Source organism: Akebia trifoliata, chromosome 14 (genome assembly GCF_017979445.1).
Source record: "Akebia trifoliata isolate Shusen 1 chromosome 14, ASM1797944v1, whole genome shotgun sequence".
In the NCBI taxonomy this organism is placed as follows: domain Eukaryota; kingdom Viridiplantae; phylum Streptophyta; class Magnoliopsida; order Ranunculales; family Lardizabalaceae; genus Akebia; species Akebia trifoliata.
The window spans coordinates 20,184,320-20,205,612 of NC_141388.1; the positions used below are offsets into that span (position 1 = coordinate 20,184,320).

Here is a 21,293-nt window from a genome sequence, read left to right on the forward strand (position 1 = left end):
GCTCTACTAAGCAGGACATACCTAATCAAAGATTGCTCGTAATCCTGATATGTGCATGTCAAGCCTAGATATCTCGAGGAGATCTCCTCAATATAGTTTATCCTACCCATAAGATCCCCATTCTATTTATGGGTTCAAAGAATTAGGGGATTCCTCTGGATCATCCCCCGTGAGAAGGGGAAACCCTGATTCGCAGCAAGGATACAACACGATTTGCATACTAGAAAAGATCTTTTGACGGATTGAAGGTCTAACTAGTTCTTTAGACTATTTCTTGACTTCTCTAACTTGAGCGTCGAGAGTTTTTGACAGGTACCACACCGACACAAGGAGGGTGGTGACAGAAATGACTTTGGATCCATAAGGTAGAGTCCATCAACACCATTCACCGAATTCTTACCGCACAGTCATCATGGTAAACGCATATGATAATTTCTCCCCTTCAATGATTTACACATTTCTTTTGCTTCAACAACGACAACCACCTTTTCTTTAAAAAGGAAATTTCCTCTTCAATTAGTGTGCCAGCATAAGAGTTACTTTTAAAATTCCCCATAATTTGATGGTAGTAAGTACCACAAAAAAAAACTTTCATTGATTGCTTGAGGAAATCATTATATCTTGCAATATGAAAAGACAACCATAGAGTTTTGTACCCGACTTTCAAGTTGGATTATTAGTATCAATTAATTTCTTTGTATTTTCTATTCCTTTCACAACCAAAGGTGACTTTAAGGATCTTAGTTAACTAATTTAAATAGAAAACATTAAAGAATAAACACGAATAATGTGAAATCTAGAATATAATCAGTCTTAATCATTGTCACAATCTAAATAAATCTTTAATTTATGTGACAATGAATTTATCATAAAATTTTTCTATTAGAAATATTTGTTTGCAGTTTCCCAATACATTCCTTAATACGTGGTATCGACAAAGAAAATTTCTTATTTCTAAAATGGCGCATTGACAATATTTATTAAAACAATCTATCTATCGGTCACAATGATTGTTTTAGATTACATGTGGAGAACTAATTAACGCACATGTTATAATGCCCAAACGTACATATTATGCTTCTCAGATTCCATATAAACACATGCAAAGGAATTTTTTTTTCGAAATAGGCATCAGACTAATATCTCTAGAAGTGATTACTTGTATCTATTCATCATGTAAATGCAATCTAGGGGTAATTTATTCTGAAGAGACTTGGAAAGTTGAATAAATTCTAGGTGAGCCGAAAATAAATACTTCACCTAAATTCTGAATAGTCTAGGCAATCTACGTATTCATGTTCGACTAACCCTTTCAGAAAGTTTAATGTGTACTCAAGCATTACAAATAGTCATCATAGCAGACGCATTATACGCATTTTTTCCTTCAATGATCCAAAAACTTATTTTGCTTGAACAACAACAACAATAATTTGTTTCTCCTCTTCAATCTGTCTACCAACATAAGAGTCAACTTTAAAATTCTTTAGGTTTGGATTGTTGTGCGTAACACAAAATTGCATTTCCGACACTTAGCCAAATTTTCATCAATTTTTCATAATTTTGACAATATGGTTCCATGCGTTGCTGGGACCTCATTTTGATTAAATTTTAGTAGTTTTTCGGTTGAATGATCTAAATGAATTTGAAAGTTTGAAAAATGAATGTTGTTTATGAAAAATCAAATAGTAAAAATAACAGAAATAAGGGGAAAATTGATGAAATGATAAAATATGATTATCACACCTGAGGGGTAATATCTGTATTTTAGATTATTGGGTTGTGTGTAGGTTGGTGAATGGATATTCAGGGTAGTTAATTGTGGTAGATGTTTATTTCTTTTCTGTAGTGCAATGCACAATTTACTTTTTGTTCTATTATTTATTTTAGGCCGATGAGCCACTATTGCATAATAGGAAATTGGATATCCATTTCCAACCTTATAATATTAATTTCTCATTTGTTTTCAAAGAAAAATGATATATATATATATATATATATATATATATGTGAGGTGTTAAAGAGCTTGTGAATGCCTGAATGGATAATGTGTCATATCATCTAGAGTGATGTACTATCCTAGAATGTACGGTAGGAACAACTAAGCTCATACGTGGTATGAGATACGTATGAGAGTGGAGTCACAATTGGAGTTTGGGTTTATTCCTTTCTATCTTTACCAATGAACTTGTAATGTAAAGTTACTTGTATACGAATGGGGTTGTATATAAGAATCACATACACGTCTGATAGACATAAACGAAAATGATTGGTCAGTGATTACTAACAATCTAGAGTACTTGAATATTCTGACACATCGAAAAAATACCCATTCATTACGATCACGTCAATAACCACCTTGAGTTGGATAAATGGCCAACCAAGTGTGGTAAGTGCAGCGATCAACTACAAAATTAGTAACTAAAAGCCAATAAAGTATTGTAACATCATGTCCCAACTATAAACGATCGAATCGTAAATCCCAACTCTTAAATTCCATTATCCTACCATTGTGTATTATGTATCTGTTGTTTTATTTTGAATTATAAAATAAAATGCTTGTTTAATGTTTGTATGTTGCTAATTAGATTTATATAAAAAGAGAATGCCATAGTAAGTACTGCTGACTAATGTAATGTGAATCTTTTAAAATGTTTAGTTGTTCATCCCTGACTATATGTACTACTTAATTGTAGTTTAATTTGTAAAACTTTACATGCATTGAAATGTTTCATATGTTTACTCGTTCATGTTCAAGAAAGATTATTAGTAAGAATTGTTTGCGAACTTACTGAGTAACTATTGTTACTCTCCCTTTCCTTCCTAATTTTTTTAACTTCAAAGTCTGCAGTTGGTAAGTCGTAAAGCCGTCGATCAAGGATTACCTAGTGGGTCAAACCGACAACCAGAGTCCATTACCTAGTGAGCATTGAGGCTACACCCAATGTTAGTTTCGTCTAGGATATATATAAATTTTATTTTTTACCATTGTTAGTTTCGCCTAGGATATATATAAATTTTGGGGTCGAGTGTTAAGTTATGTTAGAGTGAGGGTATACTTTTGTAATCCTATATATTTTTACATCTTCCACTCTCTAATCTACATTATATTGCTCGATGTACTGTCGGCTTTCGTTATTGTCCTATTTTGTTTAAGTTATATATATATACATGATTTGTTGTATATTGGTTTATCAAGTTTTCGAGTGCCTCGGAATGCCAATATAAACAGAGGAAACCATGCCAAAATCTCGAGACGCCACCTAGTACCTTAAGATCTGGTATGGGGATTTGTTTTAGTGTTTCGTGGGCGCTACAAAATGAGTGTAACTTAGCCATTTGATGTTGGATTTTTATGAATCATAATTCTAAACCTATCTCATTTCAAGATCTATCTTTCTCAAATGGCATCGAGACCAAAATCCATAGATATTGTTATCATATTTAGTTACAAGTCTACTATTTCACTATTTTGTTGTATATAATTCAAGAAGAACAATTAAGAAGGATTGAAGGCCACTATACGGACTCTACCTTCATTAGCTTAAAATAATAATTAATGTAACAAAGCAAACCTTTGATTGTGATTTTGATATATATATATTTGTGAATTTTCTTTTCTAGAATCTGATCTATGCTTCTAGAACTTGAGGATTTGAATGCTATTAATCTTAAAAGTGGCTCAATCAAGTCTATAGGAACATTACTAGAAGGAATTGCAAGAAAAATGTAATCCTCAATTCCTTATTTTCGTAAAGAATAATGTTGGAGTGACCTAAATATTGACCTCAATTCACACTTTCCTGACGTAGAGGCATGGACGGAACCATTGATGCTTTTCATGGAGATACGAGGCCAAAGTACCATGGTTTTGTGCACTCCGCCACGTCTCCAAAGTTTGAATTGAGGTCACTAAAGCACGACTCTTTGGTGAATCAGCCTCACGTTCAACGGAGCATCAAAGTAGGGGTGACATGAAAAAAATAAAATTTTTAGGGATCGTTACAGAGTTTTGCAAGAGAGTCATTAGAATCTATTCCCATCTCAACCGTACGTTAGATTCTCTAGGTCTGAGGCTTGTATTTTACTATTTTCATGTATTTATTTTTATCTATATATTTTTTTTACTTTTTTTACTCCAAAATGGAGTTGAAAAACCGGCATTTGAAGGTAACACACGTGCATTGTTTGCCTACATATAGCTAACGTTACTACCTCACCAAACATGTATTTTCTTCTCAAGTAGCTCAAAGAGTATCTTTCACTCACTTTCACTCTTTCAGTTTCTTCAACTCTCTCTAAAACTTTTCTAATGGAAGGCAAAGGTTATACTCAGGACGGCTCTGTCGATCTTCGAGGTCGTCCAGTGGTCGCTTCTGGAACTGGGAAATGGAAAGCTTGCGCTTTTTTAATCGGTAAACTTGACCTGTTTATCAGTTCTGTTCTTTTGTTTTTTTTTTTCCTTTTATTCACAAAAGAAGAAATACGTGTAAGTAGTCTTAGTTCTTAGATTGTTTCAATTCCAGTGTTTCGTTTTCTTATTTTGTACCTTAGAGCTTCATAGTTTGCTTAACTTGTTTGAAATATTTTCTTTGTTGCGACTCACGAGAACATGTTGGTTTGTCGACATGTCATATTAAATAATAAAATTCTACAATGATTTTGTTGAGATTCCCCATAGTTTATCTCAAATATTTTAGTTTTCTTGTGGGGTCTTAAAATTAAAAAACAATATTTCACAGTAATATGGACTACTGCAGAGAAATATGTTCCCAAGTTTTATTTTTTGTTAACCAAAGTGAAAATCTACTGTAGCTATTGTATGAAAAGAGAAGAAAACAGAATTTTTTAAAAGATCTGTACAAATATTTTTGTAGAGTTTTGAATTACTAGTTTATGAATAATTTCTTACAAATAATTTTGATAAAGATAACTAAAATAAATTGGGTTTTCTTCCCCTTTCTATTAATTTTCCAGGTTACGAAGCATTCGAGAGGATGGCTTTCTATGGAATAGCTTCAAATCTAGTGGTTTATTTGACTACCCAACTTCATGAAGACACAGTATCATCGGTGACAAACGTAAATAATTGGGCAGGATCGGTTTGGATGACACCAATCATTGGTGCTTTCATCGCTGATTCATATGTGGGCCGTTTTTGGACTTTCACCGTATCATCTCTCATTTATGTCTTGGTAATTATAAAATTTAAATCGCTTTAGTATTTCATTTTTATCCATAATAATCTTTCTCCCATCTATAATACAAGTTTTCTTGCTACAAGGCATAATTTTTGTTCAGGTCTTAACATTTAGTGGAAATTATATCGAATGCGAATCCTATTAAAGCTTAATAAATGACCTCTTATTTGGACCAGCCAACCTGGAAATCACCTACCTATCATTGATCGCTTAAATTATTAGCAATGGTCCACAAATAAAGCTCATTAGTGAGCTCTGTCTCAACAGTACAATTTTTGGTTGTGGTCCATTGATTGAATGATCTTGATCGATAGGTACCCACAAAATTTTAATTTGTTTTAGTGCAGGACTCATCTATCTCTACCAGAAAATTTTCCAAAACTCTTGTCTTTTGGTGCACAAATTGATGATAGTGAATGTAACCTGTTTGAAAATGACAAGAATTGTTTCTTCCTGTTTTTAGTGAAACCATTAATGGGTTTTCTTGAATTAAAATTATCTTGTAACACTGATATCTTTTTTTATTTTTTATTATTATTTTTTATTTTTTATCATTATTAAAATAGAATTAATTTTTTTTTTTTTTTTTGTATTATTTGTTCTCTTTTCTACTTTAGTGCAATAATTGCCTAAAACAGGCATGAAGATGAATATTGATATATTCATTGAACACTAAAAATATACAAACATCAACAAATGCAATTTATTTGGTTTCCAGTTATTATTTGTTGTTGTGTGATCTTTTTTATCCCTAATAGAATTACTTTTTTTGTTGTATTAATTATTTGTTCTCTTTTCCTCTTTAATGCAATAATGGCCTAAAACAGGCAAGGCATGAAGATGAATAATTGATATATTCTTTGAACAATAAAAATACACAAACATCAACAAATGTAAGTTTGAAGGTTTCCAATTATTATTTGTTGTTGTGTGATATTTTTTACCCTTATTAGAATTACAAATATATATTTTTTTTGTGTGTGTATTATTTGTTCTCTTTTCCACTTTAATACAATAATTGCCTAAAATAAATATTGATATATTGTTTAAAATACATAATCATCTATATGCAATTTTGATGGTTTCCTTGTATTATTTGTTGTTTTGTGATCTCAACAGGGTATGGTGCTTCTGACAATGGCTGTATCTCTTAAATCATTGAAACCAACTTGCACAAATGGGATCTGCAACAAGGCTTCGACTTCACAAATAGGTTTTTTCTACACAGCTCTCTACATCATAGCAGTTGGTGCAGGTGGGACAAAGCCAAATATATCTACATTTGGTGCAGACCAATTTGATGATTTCAATCCTCATGAGAAACAGCTAAAGATATCCTTCTTCAATTGGTGGGTGTTTAGCTCTTTTTTTGGTGCTTTGATTGCAACACTTGGGCTTGTTTACATTCAAGAGAACTTGGGTTGGGGATTGGGGTATGGTATCCCTACAATTGGTCTTCTATTCTCCCTATTTATCTTCTACATAGGGACACCTAATTATAGGCACAAAGTTAGGAGGACTAAGAGCCCTGCAAGGGATCTAGTTCGTGTTCCGATGGCCGCTTTTGCAAATCGCAAGCTCAACCTGCCTAGTAACCCATTGGAACTTCATGAACTCGAGCCCCAACAATACATGATCACAGGGAAACGACAGGTCCTTCATACCCCTGTATTCAGGTGAGCTCCACTAATATTATTATTAGCTTAATTACCCCTAATATTGTGTCTTCTTGATGATTTAAGTGTGAAATTTTTTTTTTTTTCCTTCTTCAAATACTTAAAATTACTAAATCAAAATTTCACTGTTAAAATTTCAATCTTGACAACTTGACTTTAGGTAATAGGTAATTTAATCTTCCATTTTGCAAGAATACCACTAATTTAATAGGAGGTGTTTCCAAAGTACCCTTATTATTATCGTTATTGTTGCTACTTTTGTTATTGTAGAGAACCGTCGATTTTCTTCGAATATATGACTTATGTATCTTAAGGAAAAAGCATCTATGCTTTTCTATACACTCAAGTGTACTCTTCAGTGGGTAGTGTTATTGCAAATCACTTTAGCATTTTTCTCTCTAAATTTAGAGGATCTGACTTTCCCAAAATAATGTCCAATCCAGGATTGCCATGTGTATACAATTGTTAGGTTCCAAAACATTTTTGGACTACTCTCTTATCCAATCATGTCCCCTACCTTATATGCCTATGTGGCAGCTCCTGATTGGCGTAGTAAAAAGATAATCCACTGTATTTGTACCTGGTTCCGGATTGTAAGTATTGTGGCCACCATTTTAATATTCCAACCTCGGACATCTCACGTTCCCAAAGGTGGCATCAAGTGATAATTCACATCAATTGCATAAACTTTTTTTTTTTTTTTTTTGTTGTTGTTGTGGAATGTTGGTTTTACTTATTTCGACCATACAGTATATTGGATGGTCCGTGTATTATGTCAGATTTTTTAAAGCATCTTATACCAACTATTAGGAGTCTAAAGTTCATTGATTAGACATTTGAAATTGTAAAATTTAAGCATATTTCGGGGATGATTGATAACCATTGGATTTCCACTTTATTTTAAGGGTAAAATCATTTTGAAAATGCCGAAATTCTACTGACTCAATGTTCATTTTAATTCTCAAAACATGAAGAATGAGATTGCAGGTTTTTCAAAAGAATCGTGGTGGGTTGACACAAAGGGTGACAAAAACTCATGGCGTCGTGTACATTACTGTAAAAGCTTTTCCACGATATATGAGTAAAAAGCATCTATGGTTACCACCACATCATTTTTGTCACCTTTGTGTCTCCGTTTGTGTCATTCCAACATTTTCCTTTTAAAATAATGATCTCACGAACCTGCAAGATTGTCATTTTTATAACCACTGAGATTGTTATTTTGAAAGAAAAAACATAAAATCAGCAATCTCACTATTTTAAATCAGCGAGATCATCAATTAGAAAAACTTGCAGTCTCGCTCTTCAGAATTTGGAATTAAATTGAGCAGTTGGCTGGAATGGGAATTTAGTCAAAATTTGATTGTGTTTTTTTTAAATTTCTCTTATTTTATGGAGAAGTGTTTGGATTTTCTGCCGACTAAGATGTGGGTATGGTTCCAATAAGTGTCTCGTTTTACATTTTAAGTTGGAGCTTACATCTAGGATTTTGTATTTGCTGGGATCATCAAATTTATACCATGGCCATTTTATAGATATCTTGGCTTGGATTCTTCTAGGGTTGTTAGCTTGTGTCCAAACTAGAGAGCATGGTTTTAAAACTCAAGTTTCCATCAAGTCCATAACTCGGGAGTTGGCTTGTACGGTTCAAATTCAAATATATTAATTTTATAACAATTTAGAATGTAGTTTTTAATCAACTCCACAAAAGTATTTTACATAACCAAATAATTCGGTCAAGTTTATGGTCCAACTCGATGCATTTTCAAGTCGACTTTACCAATTTTGGAGTTGGTTCGAGTTTTAAAACTATGAAATACATTGAGTGAATGGTTTAGATTAAAATCATTAAGTTACGTGGATTAGAAAAAAATAATTGCCATTAATTGACAAAAATGTTCACATGACATGACTATTGTTCTTTTAATAGCAAATCCAGATTCTTTCCGTATCTTGATTCATGATTTGAGCTCTAAAATCTACATTTACCTTCAAATTGTTTGTCTACAGGTTCCTCGACAAGGCTGCAATTAAAGAAGGTAACGTAGCGGCTTCTAGGTCTCCATTCACTGTGACTCAAGTCGAAGGCGCTAAGGTTGTACTTGGGATGTTCATTATATGGTTAGTCACCCTCATCCCTAGTGCCATCTGGGCACAAATCAACACCTTATTTGTAAAACAGGGCACCACATTGGACCGAAAACTTGGTCCCAGCTTCAAGATTCCAGCCGCATCACTAGGGAGTTTCGTTACACTATCCATGCTCTTATCCGTTCCAATGTATGACCGATACTTCGTGCCATTAATGCGACGTAGGACAGGGAACCCTAGAGGAATCACACTTCTACAAAGGCTTGGGACCGGATTTGCAATTCAAGTCTTAGCCATCATCTTTGCATATGGTGTAGAACTGAAAAGGATGCATGTTATAAAGGAAAATATGATCGTTGGGGCTAAAGACACTATCCCCATGACCATCTTTTGGCTTTTGCCACAATATGTGTTATTAGGGATCGCAGATGTATTCAATGCTATTGGTTTGCTTGAATTCTTCTACGATCAGTCTCCAGAAGACATGCAGAGCCTTGGAACTACATTCTTCACTAGCGGGATTGGTGTGGGGAACTTCTTGAATAGTTTTCTAGTCACAATGGTGGATAAAATAACTGGGAGGGGTGGGAAGAAGAGTTGGATAGGGAACAATTTGAATGACTCTCACTTGGATTACTACTATGGTTTTATTTTGGCCATATCAGTCCTCAACTTAGGAGTATTTTTCTGGGTATCAAGTAGATACAACTACAAGAAGGAGATTATTGAAGTTGGTGAGGGGAAGGGTTCATGTATTCAAATGGAGGGTAAAGCTCTAGACACTTCTCCACTAGGTTTACAAGTATGAGTACTTAGCTAGCTAGGGTAGATCATCCAAGCATATATAATTGTATGATAGTGGGTGGTGTGTGATGTTTCTTTTTGTTAGATAGTTTCCTTGGTTTAATCTTCTCAATGAAAACAGCTAATGAGTTGAAAATTACAATTACAATAATCCTTGCTCTTGTTTTACGTACTGTGAATTTAAGCATCTAAACTTCAATACAAGATATCTAGAAAATAGAAAATTACTAAAACACTTATTATTTTACAAAAATTACTCATGAAAAGTGAGCTCATAGGTTCAAAAAGAATCCCAACCGTGCATGTATGAGATCCAATGGTTGGGATTGAAGATGTATGTCTAGAAGATAGTACCGATCTTTGAGATACATCTCAGCCATTGAATCTCACACATAAAAAGTCAAGATTGTGTGTGAGTATACGAGTTCACCTTCATTGATCTCAACGGATCCCAACCGAGTTTCTTAATGAGTCATTGTTTTTATTTTTATTTTTTTTATTTAAGAAATGACCGCATTCCCCACTTTGTGTTGTTTTTTTCCCTTAAATGGCTATATGTTAAATCATTTTGGTAATCCTACAAGACCTAAATAATTAAAAAGCCAGATATAAACAGAATAATTTCACAAATATTAAAAAGAGAGATTTACCGGGCAGACCTATCTGTTGGAATTTTATTACAAATTAAAACTCCCTTACTTTATCAAGTTTGTTACTTGAATGAATCATGCTACTATGACTAGCTTAGTAAGATTTCAAAACTTTCCAAGGTCGTAGGGCCCACATGGATTATCAAATAGCAATCAAAACGACACAGACTTCTAGATTTCATGGAAAAAACTAAGATTCAAGTGAAAAAATTCAAAAACAAAACCCCTTTTTGAGCTTGATCCCTAGTGTTGAAAATGAATGGCTATCGAACTCCCAAATTTAAAACTAAAATGCATTAGTGAAAATTAACCCTTTTTTTTCGAATTTTTTTCCTTTATTACCCTATCTCATCAAATCGTGTCTATGGATGCCGCAAATTACAAATTGATCCGGTTAGAATCCATTCCAATGTATGTTAAATAACAAATTAACATCATATATTTAAATTTTATGATGTGAATCCTGTGGAGGATATTTTTTGTATTGCATCAGAGAGTAACACATGGCATATTGGGATCACAAAAGGAGAGTACCGAACTTGTACACCTCAGTGCCAACCAAGCAGAAAAGATATCAAAGGTGGTGAACACAAGAAGAATCCAACCTATTAAATCTCACTTCTTGATAAGGTTGGATCATGGAAAGTTAGATGGTGGAAAGACTCGGATGTACAGAAAGGTTGATTCCGAAGTTTGGATGAAGTTAAGTCAGAACACAGAAAAAAGATTCAGTTAATCAAATCCATGAAAAATTAAATATTCAATCATGATAAAGGCAGATTCCTAAGTAGAAGGAATGAATGGTAAAACATTCATAATATGAGGAAACTACTCAAACGAATACGGTTGAATTTAGAAAAGGGATTACAGAAGATCCTATGGTTGGACCTTTGTAAATACAAGGATAATAGGCATGATCAAGGTACGCAATTCTTTTTTCTTTTAAACTGTACACTTTTTTTGTACTAAGGTCTTGACTTGGGTATCAGAAAGGTATTGTTGCAGGCACACCTAGGAGCACAAAAGGAGGAAATTAGTCAATCAATGGGAATCTCGAGGTAGTGCAAGTTTTTTGCATCCATGATTTAGCACCGTCCATGTGAACCTCTACAAAAAGAAACGACCATAATGGTGAGGATAAGAAAGAATGGAGATAAGGAGATAGAAAATCCTCTGTAGAACCAGGAACCTGTCCAACATGACCTGTTGTAGGTAATGCATCTCTTGCTGACAAAGATGTGGCAAGGACTTGAATGACAGAATGATGAACTTCTGGCCATAAGAAAGGAGAATGAGGAACTCAGACATAGGCTAAGTGAAGGAACCGAGACTAGGAGAGATCCAATGGTTGGGGAATACAAAGAAAACATTCACAACTTTAGGCAGATCAAACTGACATCGAGCGAACTATTAACTTGGTGGTGTGGGAACATAATAAGGGAGTTTTGAAGTTCTGAATCCCCTGAAAAGGGAAGAAGTTGAGGAACTACAAAGAAGAAGAGATGATGATAACGCTCAAGGAAGGGATTTCATACGCTACGCAAAGAAAGGTGATTCGGGAATTTAGAATACCACCATTTTCGTTTGCGATAATGGTAGTCGAGCCACCCAGAGTGTTCTACCCACTAAACTTCAAAACGTTTCATAGGATGAAGGATCCGTTGAAGCATGTGCTCAATTATCGCAATTAGATGGTTTTGTACTAAGGGGATGACTTATTGTTTTTGCAAGCTTTTTCCTTCTTCGCTAAGGCATGAAGCCATGTCCTAGTTTCAAGGATTGCTAGTAAGATCGATCAAGAGTTTCTCTAAGTTAAAATAAGTGTTCGACGAGTAGTTCTTTCACAAACAAAAGAAGAAGGTCATTATGAATGCACTTTTCAACTTATGACAACAGGGAAAAAGAGCATCTGACTATTTACAGCTCAGTTTCAGACAGAAACACTCATCGTGGAGAATCAAGATGAGACAAATGCTTGTGCAACTCTCATAATAGTGGTTGTCTTGGGAACTTAGCTTCATGAGTCATTGACTAAATCCAAACCATCATGGCTTGAAGATCTTTATGCCAAAGTGGAGAGGTAAATTTTGGTGGAAGAGTCCATGAAAGACATGAGACATATGGCACAAACTGTTACGATTAAAACTATGGATCCCGAACCTCTAAGGGAGCCTGAACGACCAAGGGATGAGAAACCCCCAAAAAATGACATTGAGATACGAAAAGGCGGTCAGGGTGGAGGACTAGGTGAGTTTACACACTGTTGAATGAGAAGATGTCCAAAATTCTAAGGCACATTCGTAATAATCCAAGTTTCGTATAGCCACCCCAAAACTGTTGAGGAAAATAATAGAAGCCTTATTGTGAGTATTAGGGGGTAAAGAATGATCTAAATGATGACTGTTACAGGTTGAGGCACATCTTCCAAGACATAATAAAAGAGGGAAAGCTCTGAAGGTTTGTTGTTGCAACCACAAAAGAAAGAGAGAGATCAGAGGTAGCAACATGACGTGAAATGAATGCCTTCTCCCCCATTGCTGAGAAAGAAGCGACACCACGAGCATGAAGAATGAAGGATAGTACACACAATGACTAGGGAATATAGCTCTGGAAGACATACATTGAATATGGCAAGAGCGAATGTTAAGAAGATATGACATAAGGTGTGGGTAAAACTGACACCACATTACGACACCTTGGTAGTGATACTAACAGTTGGGAATGTGGACCTAAGGAAGATCTTGGTGGATGCCCAGAACACGGTTGCCATTCTTTTCCTAGAAGTTGCAAAAAAGATGGGATAAGAGCCTCAAAATAGCATTCATATTCAACGGGGCTTCGACCATTCCATTCAGAGAAATAATACTCCTAGACACCACTGGGCCTAAGGTGGTCATGACAAGGTTCATAGTGATAAAAGCAGACTTGACTTACAACAGGATACTCAGAATAAGGAGATACATGGGATGAGAGTAGTCTCGTCAACAAACCATTAGGTAGTACAGTTTCCAAGCAAAGAGAGGTTAATAGAGATCAGGAAATGTCACAAAGATTTTTTAAGATAGTACCAAAAGCAAGAAAAAAATATGAGATAGTTCTAGGAATGAAATGAAAAGATTGTCCCTCAGAGGGGTCATAATAATAGCAATTATAGAAGGAGCTGTAGTCAAATTGGGTGGCTGTAGTTGAAAAAGTAGAAGAGGTGGAACTCAGTGAAGACGAACATCGAACAACTAATATCAAAATATCCCTAACAAAGGAAGAGCATGAGGAGTTGGTGTAGTTTTTGAGGACCAACAAAGATGTTTTCATGTGGTCGTTTGAGGATATACTTGAGATTGATCCTCTCATTGCAAGCCATCGACTCAACATTGAACCAACAACCTGACTAGTTCGACAGAAGTCGAGGAGACTATCCCTACTCTTAAGGTAGATGGTAAATGATGAAATCAACAAGTTGCTCAAGGTCGAGTTCATCTAAGAAGTTGAGTATCCAGAGTTGATTGCAAACATAGTGGCAGTACTGAAGAATAACAAAAGGGTCAAAGTATGTGTAGACACCCAAATTTGATGGGCACTCCATGAAAATGCTCCAAAATCCATAAAAATTGGAATTGGCCCCAAAGTCGAAACCTTCAAGAATTTAATCTCTTTCCTATCATTCTTTTAATAAATGGCCTAAGGCCCTTCCTATATTGCCCATGGGCCAAAGACCAACCTCACCCCTCCTCTACACCATCATCCAAAATTTCTCAAATTGAATTGAATTAAGAGCTTGGCATACATGCATCATGTCCATAACCAAAATTGTCACTTGGCACAATTTTCATGCATACATGCATCATGTCATATAGTTTTGCATGCCCAAACCTTGTCCCTAACTCATATCCATTATCCATTAATCAACTCATTATCCATACCCTAAACCCATTCTCAAACCAAGATATCTAAAGTCCATAACCCAAGTCCATATCCTAATCCAAAACACAAGCCTCTTTTCTAACTCAAAACCAAGTCCATTCTAAGCCCAAAATCAAGTCCATATCCTAAGCCAAAATAAAGTCAATATCCTAACCCAAAACCAAGTCCATTCTAAATCCAAAACTAAGTCTATGATCTACACATCCTCCCAAAAGGTGACACATGTTGATCTCTCATAAGGCCCCAATGCCTAATGCTTTAATTTAATTGGAAAGTCAAGTCCTCCTTGTAAAAACCCATAAATACCCTTCTCAAAAAGTGTGGTCAAACAAAAAAAGTGCTTTAATCTTTGGTAAAAATTCATAAAGTTGAGAGAATTTCCAATCATACTCTCAAAGGTAGGAATCTTCAAGTACATACATGGAGCACTCCCATTAGTCTATTTTAAAAACATACATCCACCCTTTCTTTATGAGTTATTTACAAATGAATCAAGGTCTATTTTTTACCTACCACTTACTTAACCTTTACAGATGTCATTCTCCTAATCATCCTCCAAAAATGTTTTTTGTTATCTCATTTCTATTTACCAAAAAACCAAAAATCAAATAATGTTTTTAGGATTTCTTCACCTTTACCTTTATACAAATGAAAAATCCTAAATAAATAACCTAAACCTCATGTTTATTCTCTTTATTTTTAAGTTTGGACCACTTCACCCGCAAAAGTTCTCCAAAAACTTTATAAATTACCTCACTTTCTATGAATAATTCATGTTCTAAAGCCCCTATCTCTCAATCTCAAAATCTATCAAAATCCGTACTCACCTCTCTAACTCTCTCTCAAGCCAACTTCCAACTTAAGAGCTCTCACCTATCTCTCAGCCTTCAATAAAAAATTTCATCATCTATAACCATCTATTCCTCAACCAAAGCACTCAAATCTCAAGTTCATTTCTCAAGACTTAAGCACATTCAAGAACTTCAAGAGACAAGGTGGGTGTAGTCTAGGTTTATTTTTCAAGTTTGCATATTGGGAAGAGCTAAGCCCAATTCTGACAATTGTTAACCGGAAGTGATGGTTATCTCAGAACAACCACCTTCTTACCTTATCTTTTCTATAAAGGAAGGAGAGATTTTGAACAATTAGGAGGAGTTCCCTATTATTCTTGAAGTTGTTGTAGCTTGAAGTTAGGCCTTATTCCATCGTCGTCTTCAAGGAAAGACTATTTTGAGGGCTCCCTATCTTTACCGATGAATTTGCATGATTGCTCTTCTTATTTCAGATGTTCAAAAAATATCGTTCAAAAATAAATAAAAAATCAAAAAAATTTCAAAAAACAAAAAAAAATCTAAAAGCCTTCAGAATCTCAAAATATTGATATTTTTCAAAACAAAATTTTTTTTTCTCAGAATCTAAAGGTCTTGTCTCAATTGAATGAACTTTTGGACAAAATAGAATATGAAAGGGACGAATACAACTTTGATATCGAACTCCTGCAATCTCATAGGAATCGAAGAAGAATAAGATGATGAAGTAGAGTACCCTCCCAAATAAATCAAGGATCTTTTAGAATAACATGAAAATGGTGTTTAATCAAATATTGAGGATACAGACTCGGTTAATCTTGGCACCGATGATTATCCACGTGTTGTAAATATCAATGCCTTGTTAACACCTGAGTAGAAAGAAGAAATGATCAAACTACTGCAGACTATCAAGACATCTTCGTCTAGTCTTAAAAAGATATGCCTGGCCTAGACACATATCTCGTCATACACAAATTGTCAAATACTTCTGGAAGCAAGCCGATCAAACAAACATTGTGAAAACTCAAGTTAAAATGGACACTCAAGGTTAAAGATGAAGTAATGAAATAGTTCCAAGTAGGTTTCCTCGTATTGTCTACATATCCAAAATGGCTAGCCAATGTTATTTCAGTACCAAAGAAGGATGGGAAAGTACGAATGTGTGTCGACTATCGAGACTTGAATAAAGCCAATCCTAAAAATGATTTTCCACTACTTCACATCGATACTCTAGACAGTAGTACAATGGGGCATTGCATGTTCTCGCTTATGATTGATTTCTCCGGCTATAGTCAAATAAGAATGATAGAAGAAGACCAGGAAAAATGGCATTCATCACACCTTGGGGTATTTTTCGTTACAAAGATATGTCATTTGGGCTTAAGAATGTTGAGACCACTTATCAACGCGCAATGATAACTTTATTCCATGACATAATCCATAAAGAAATGAAGGTTTATGTGGATGACATCGCTAAGTCTAGTTTGGAGGTAAATCATTCAATAAACTTGAGAAAGTTATTTGATCAACTAAGAAAATACAGTCTCAGGCTCAACCCAACAAAATGCCTCTTCGGAGCAATGTCAAGCAAGTTGTTAGGCTTCATCATCAGTAGAAGAGGCACTGAGATTGATCTAGCAAAACCAAATACATTCTCGAGATGAAGATACCAATGTCAAAAAGGGACGTTAGACCATTTTTGGACAGAATACAGTATATCAGCAGATTCATTGTACAACTCACACCTATCTGTAAACCAGTATTTATGCTGCTTAGAAAAGATGTACCGAAAGCATGGAATGAAGACTATTAGGAAGCCTTTAACAAGATAAAGAAGTATCTACTCAATCTGTCAGTCTTTGTTCCTCCTATACTAGGGGGACTTTTGCTAATATATATCTTGGTGTAAGAAATGTCTATGGGCTGTATGTTGGGGCAACATAACGAGTCAGGTCGAAAAGAGCAAGCCATTTACTATCTCAACAAGAAGTTCATCGATTATAAGGCAAAGTACTCGGTACTCAAAAAGACATGTTGCACATTGGTCTAGGCATCTCAACGATTGCGCCATTATCTCCTCAGCTACTCAACTATACTTATCGCTCGAATGGATCTTCTCAAATATATTTTCGAGAAGCCAGCACTAATAGTTTGTACCGTAAAATGGTAAATACTATTAGTTGGGCTTGACATCACCTATGTCACTCAAAAGGCCATTAAGGGGCAAGCTATCGCCGACCAGTTAGTTGAACACCCATTACATGATTATGAGCCATTAAAGATGAATTTCCCAATAGAAGCCATCCTAGTGACCGAGGTTGAAGATAGTAATGAAGAGCAAGGCTGGAAGATGTACTTGGATGGAGCTGCAGATTAGAAAGGAAACATAATAGGTGCAGTTTTGATAAAACCTGATGGGTCTCATGTACCAATCGTTATCTGGCTGAAATTCCAGTGTTCGAATAATGAGGCATAGTATAAAGCATGTATCACAGGGTTAAAGGCAGCAATTTACTTGGAAGTGGATGAAATCGATGTATTCTAGGATTCAAGTCTAGTGGTCTATCAAACAATCGAGAAATGAAAGACTCGAGAACAAAGATTAGTCCCTTACCATGAATACCTTAAAGAACTAAGCTCGAACTTTACCAAGATTTCGTTCACCTACATGCCTTGAGCTAAGAATCAGTTTGCAGATGCATTAGCCACACTTGTTTCCATGATTAGTATCTCACAAAATCTAGTCTTTGATCTTATCGAAATCGACATCAAAGATGAATCAGCCTATTGTTTACTGGTAGATATAATCGAACTAGAGAAAATACCATGGTACTTAGACATTAATACGTACTTAGAAGATCGAAACCTCCCATTAAATGTAATGATAAATGAATGAAGAACCATCCAGAGGTTGCCCGGTCAATTCTTCTTAAGTAATGAGACTATTCAAAAATTCGCATCACGAGATTTTCCTTCATTGTGTTACAGAAGCAGAGGCTAAATAACTGGTCGAGACTGTACATGGAGGGATCTGTGGACCTCACATGAATGGTCACATGCTTGCCAAGAAGATCATGAGAATGAGATATTATTGGACGACAATAGAAAGTGATTGCTATCAGCATGTTCATAAATGCCATCTTTACCAGATCTGTACTAACAAGATTAATGCTCCATTTTTAGAATTGCATAGCATGATTTCCCCTTGGCTCTTCTTACTCTGGGGCATTGACGTCATTGGACAAATTTCACCAAAAGCTTCAAATGGACATTGATTCATTTTAGTCACTATCGATTACTTTACAAAGTAGATAAAAGTAGCCTCTTATGCCAATGTCACAAAGAACAACATTTTAAAGTTCATTAAGAACAATATCATCTCTCGGTATGGCTTTCCTAGTGGAATAATAACTGACAATGCCAAAAATCTCAACAACAAAGGCATGGCAAAAATATGTGAAGACTTCCAGATTATGCATCACAACTATGTACCTTTTAGATCCAAAATGAAAGGAATAATTGAAGTTGCGAACAAGAACATCAAAAGAATCATCCAGAAGATGGCAGTCACTTCCTAGGATTGGCATGACATGTTGCCTTTTGCGCTCCACTTCTATCGGACTTTATTTCGAACCTCAACTAGGGCAACTTTGTACTCGTTGGTATATGGAATGGAAGCAGTCTTACCCATCGAGATTGAGATTCCTTCCCTTAAGATCTTAAAGAAGCAGAGTTAGATGAAACAGAATAGGTCTAGGTTCGGTTCGATAAACTAAATCTGATAGAGGAGAAACGTCTTGTAACTATCTATCGTGGGCAAATTTACTAATAGAGAATCATCCGCGCTTACAACAAGAAGGTCAAACCTCAAAATTTCTCACCAGAAGACATTCTCTTGAAAAATATTTTACCAATCCAAGAATATGCTAGAGGAAAATTTCGACCAAACTACAAGAGACCCTTTATCGTGCTAAACGTAATGATAGGTGGATCTCTGATCTTTACAGAAATAGATGGACAAATCTTCCATCAATCGATCAATGCTGACACTATCAAGAAATACTATGCCTAAGATCCAACCCTGAAATGACGAAAAGCCATATTTGCTATCTTAAGATAACCATCTAACCATAATCAGCTCTTTTGAGCCATCACTTCATTTTTTAACATAAGACTGGGGCAAGTCAACGTTACAAAAAATCAAAGTATCAAAGTTACTCTTAGCCACATGAGGACAAATTGTGAATGGCTAAAAATACAATAAAGTCAAAAAAGTTAAAAACACTAAAACTTGATCTTGAGCTCAACCCAAATCTCTAGCCTAAACAAGTTCAAGAGACGTTAGGAGGAGACATAGATCATCTTTTCAAAACAAAAATAGACAAACCCCATGTTTAACCCATTTTAAATAGACCCAAACCTTAATCTTCTTGTATCTTTCCACTATCCTGAACTTAAGCTTACATTTCATCCCACCAAATGATGATGGCAGCACATGAAAATACCAATGATCTTGAAAATTGATTCAGATCTCAAGTCTTATTAGTCTTTGGAATACTCGAATGGGGAATCTAGATTGGATATTCGAAAAAGAAGAACATCTTGAAGCTAAAGTAATCGATTTTGCGGCTCAACCTGAGTTGTCGAACCACGAGAAGTCATTAATAAACTTGAGAAGAAATCTAGATCGATCACTCAAGAAAGAGTATCACTACAAGAGTAGATTGCCGATCTCGCAGCTTAACTTGAATCACCAAACAAAAAAAAACACAGAGATTCCAAGTAGGAATTGTAATGTAAAAATCCAAAGAAAATACAAGCATAGACTAAAAGGGCATAGTGAAAACCCGAAAGGGCGGTATGAGTAAAAAATAAACTATGGCAAGATCAAAGCCACCAGCACTATGAAAACTAAAAAGGGTGTTGATAAGCAAAATTGTGAAAATCGGGTCTGGTGAAAATCGTAATTAGCACCAAGGGCAATAAGGGAAGACAAAAATAAATAAATAAAATGAATTTCAGGCTCGCATGAGTAGAAATTGTGAACGAAATTTTTTTCTTGAAATCCCAAATCTCGCACTCAATCGATATTCACCTAATACTAGGCCACTAGGGATGACTCTAAAAAAGCTTAAGGGCTTCTGATAATTATATCCTCAGTAGTTGGCAAAAGCACATATATCATTAAAGTAACAAAAGTTTTCCAAAAGTTTTCATATTTTGGATTTGCAATATTTATTTGATAAAGACAATGACAAAAATTCAAACGTTTTCATAACTACTATTTTGGCTAATGAGGAAAAATCTAGGATTTACTCAAATTTCATGTTTTCAAAGCAATAGATGCAGCTGAGGCTAAGTAAGTAAAATACCTATTTTCTTTTCATTTAAATTCTTAAAAGCTTTACACTAAATTCTACAAACAAAAAGTAAATACAAAAAAAATATGGTGCCAATCATACGTCTCGATGAGAAATGTAGAAAAAATCAAGTATCTTCTCCAAGGCACGAATTTGGGTGCTTGCCCAATCATCACCACCTCCGCATATGAAGCATCACGACTCACCATGTAAGACACGAAAACATCAAAACAAGGACCCTAAGCAAGCCTTTCATGTAGATCATCAATCTCGGCCCTCAAGACAGAGGATTCCTCACCTCTCAATGACTCAAGTTGACCTATCTGGTTCTTTAGTTCATTATCATAATGCAGTCAAAACATCTCAATCTTCTTGTGAGACACCTTTCATCTCTCCCAATTAATCACGGTGGTCGAAAAAATGGGAACAAGAAGACCTTACTCGAATCAAAGGCATAACATTAGCCCTCTCAACAATCTGTTGTTGTATCCAAAGTAGGTAATTTGAAAAGAATAGTCGAGAAATATGGGACGGTCTAGAACCATGATGTTCTTCTAAATTTTCTCTAACCGATCATGAAATTGGCATGAGGAAAGAGAATGAAAAAAAGAGCCAACTAGCTCACAAAAATCTCTGGACAACCGAAAATAAAGAGTTGACATAGGTTAGATCCATATCGCATAGACTGGAAAAGACAAAGTTAGTATTAGGTTTTCAAGAAGAAAAAAATAATAAAAAACAAAATAAAGTAATATAGTATTTTGGCAAAACCAAATTCAATTTG

At 35.1% G+C, this 21,293-nt stretch overlaps 1 protein-coding gene across 1 annotated transcript; it reads left to right on the forward strand.

Annotated features, from left to right (window-relative positions):
* Nucleotides 1-4,218: 4,218 nt before the first annotated feature.
* Nucleotides 4,219-9,920, forward strand: LOC147386514 (Major facilitator superfamily protein). The gene is made up of 4 exons (XM_086424025.1): nt 4,219-4,412; nt 4,975-5,192; nt 6,318-6,874; nt 8,885-9,920. The coding sequence occupies exons 1-4, from the start codon at nt 4,310-4,312 to the stop codon at nt 9,771-9,773; spliced, it is 1,767 nt and encodes a 588-aa protein (XP_086280151.1). The 5' UTR covers nt 4,219-4,309; the 3' UTR covers nt 9,774-9,920.
* Nucleotides 9,921-21,293: the final 11,373 nt, after the last annotated feature.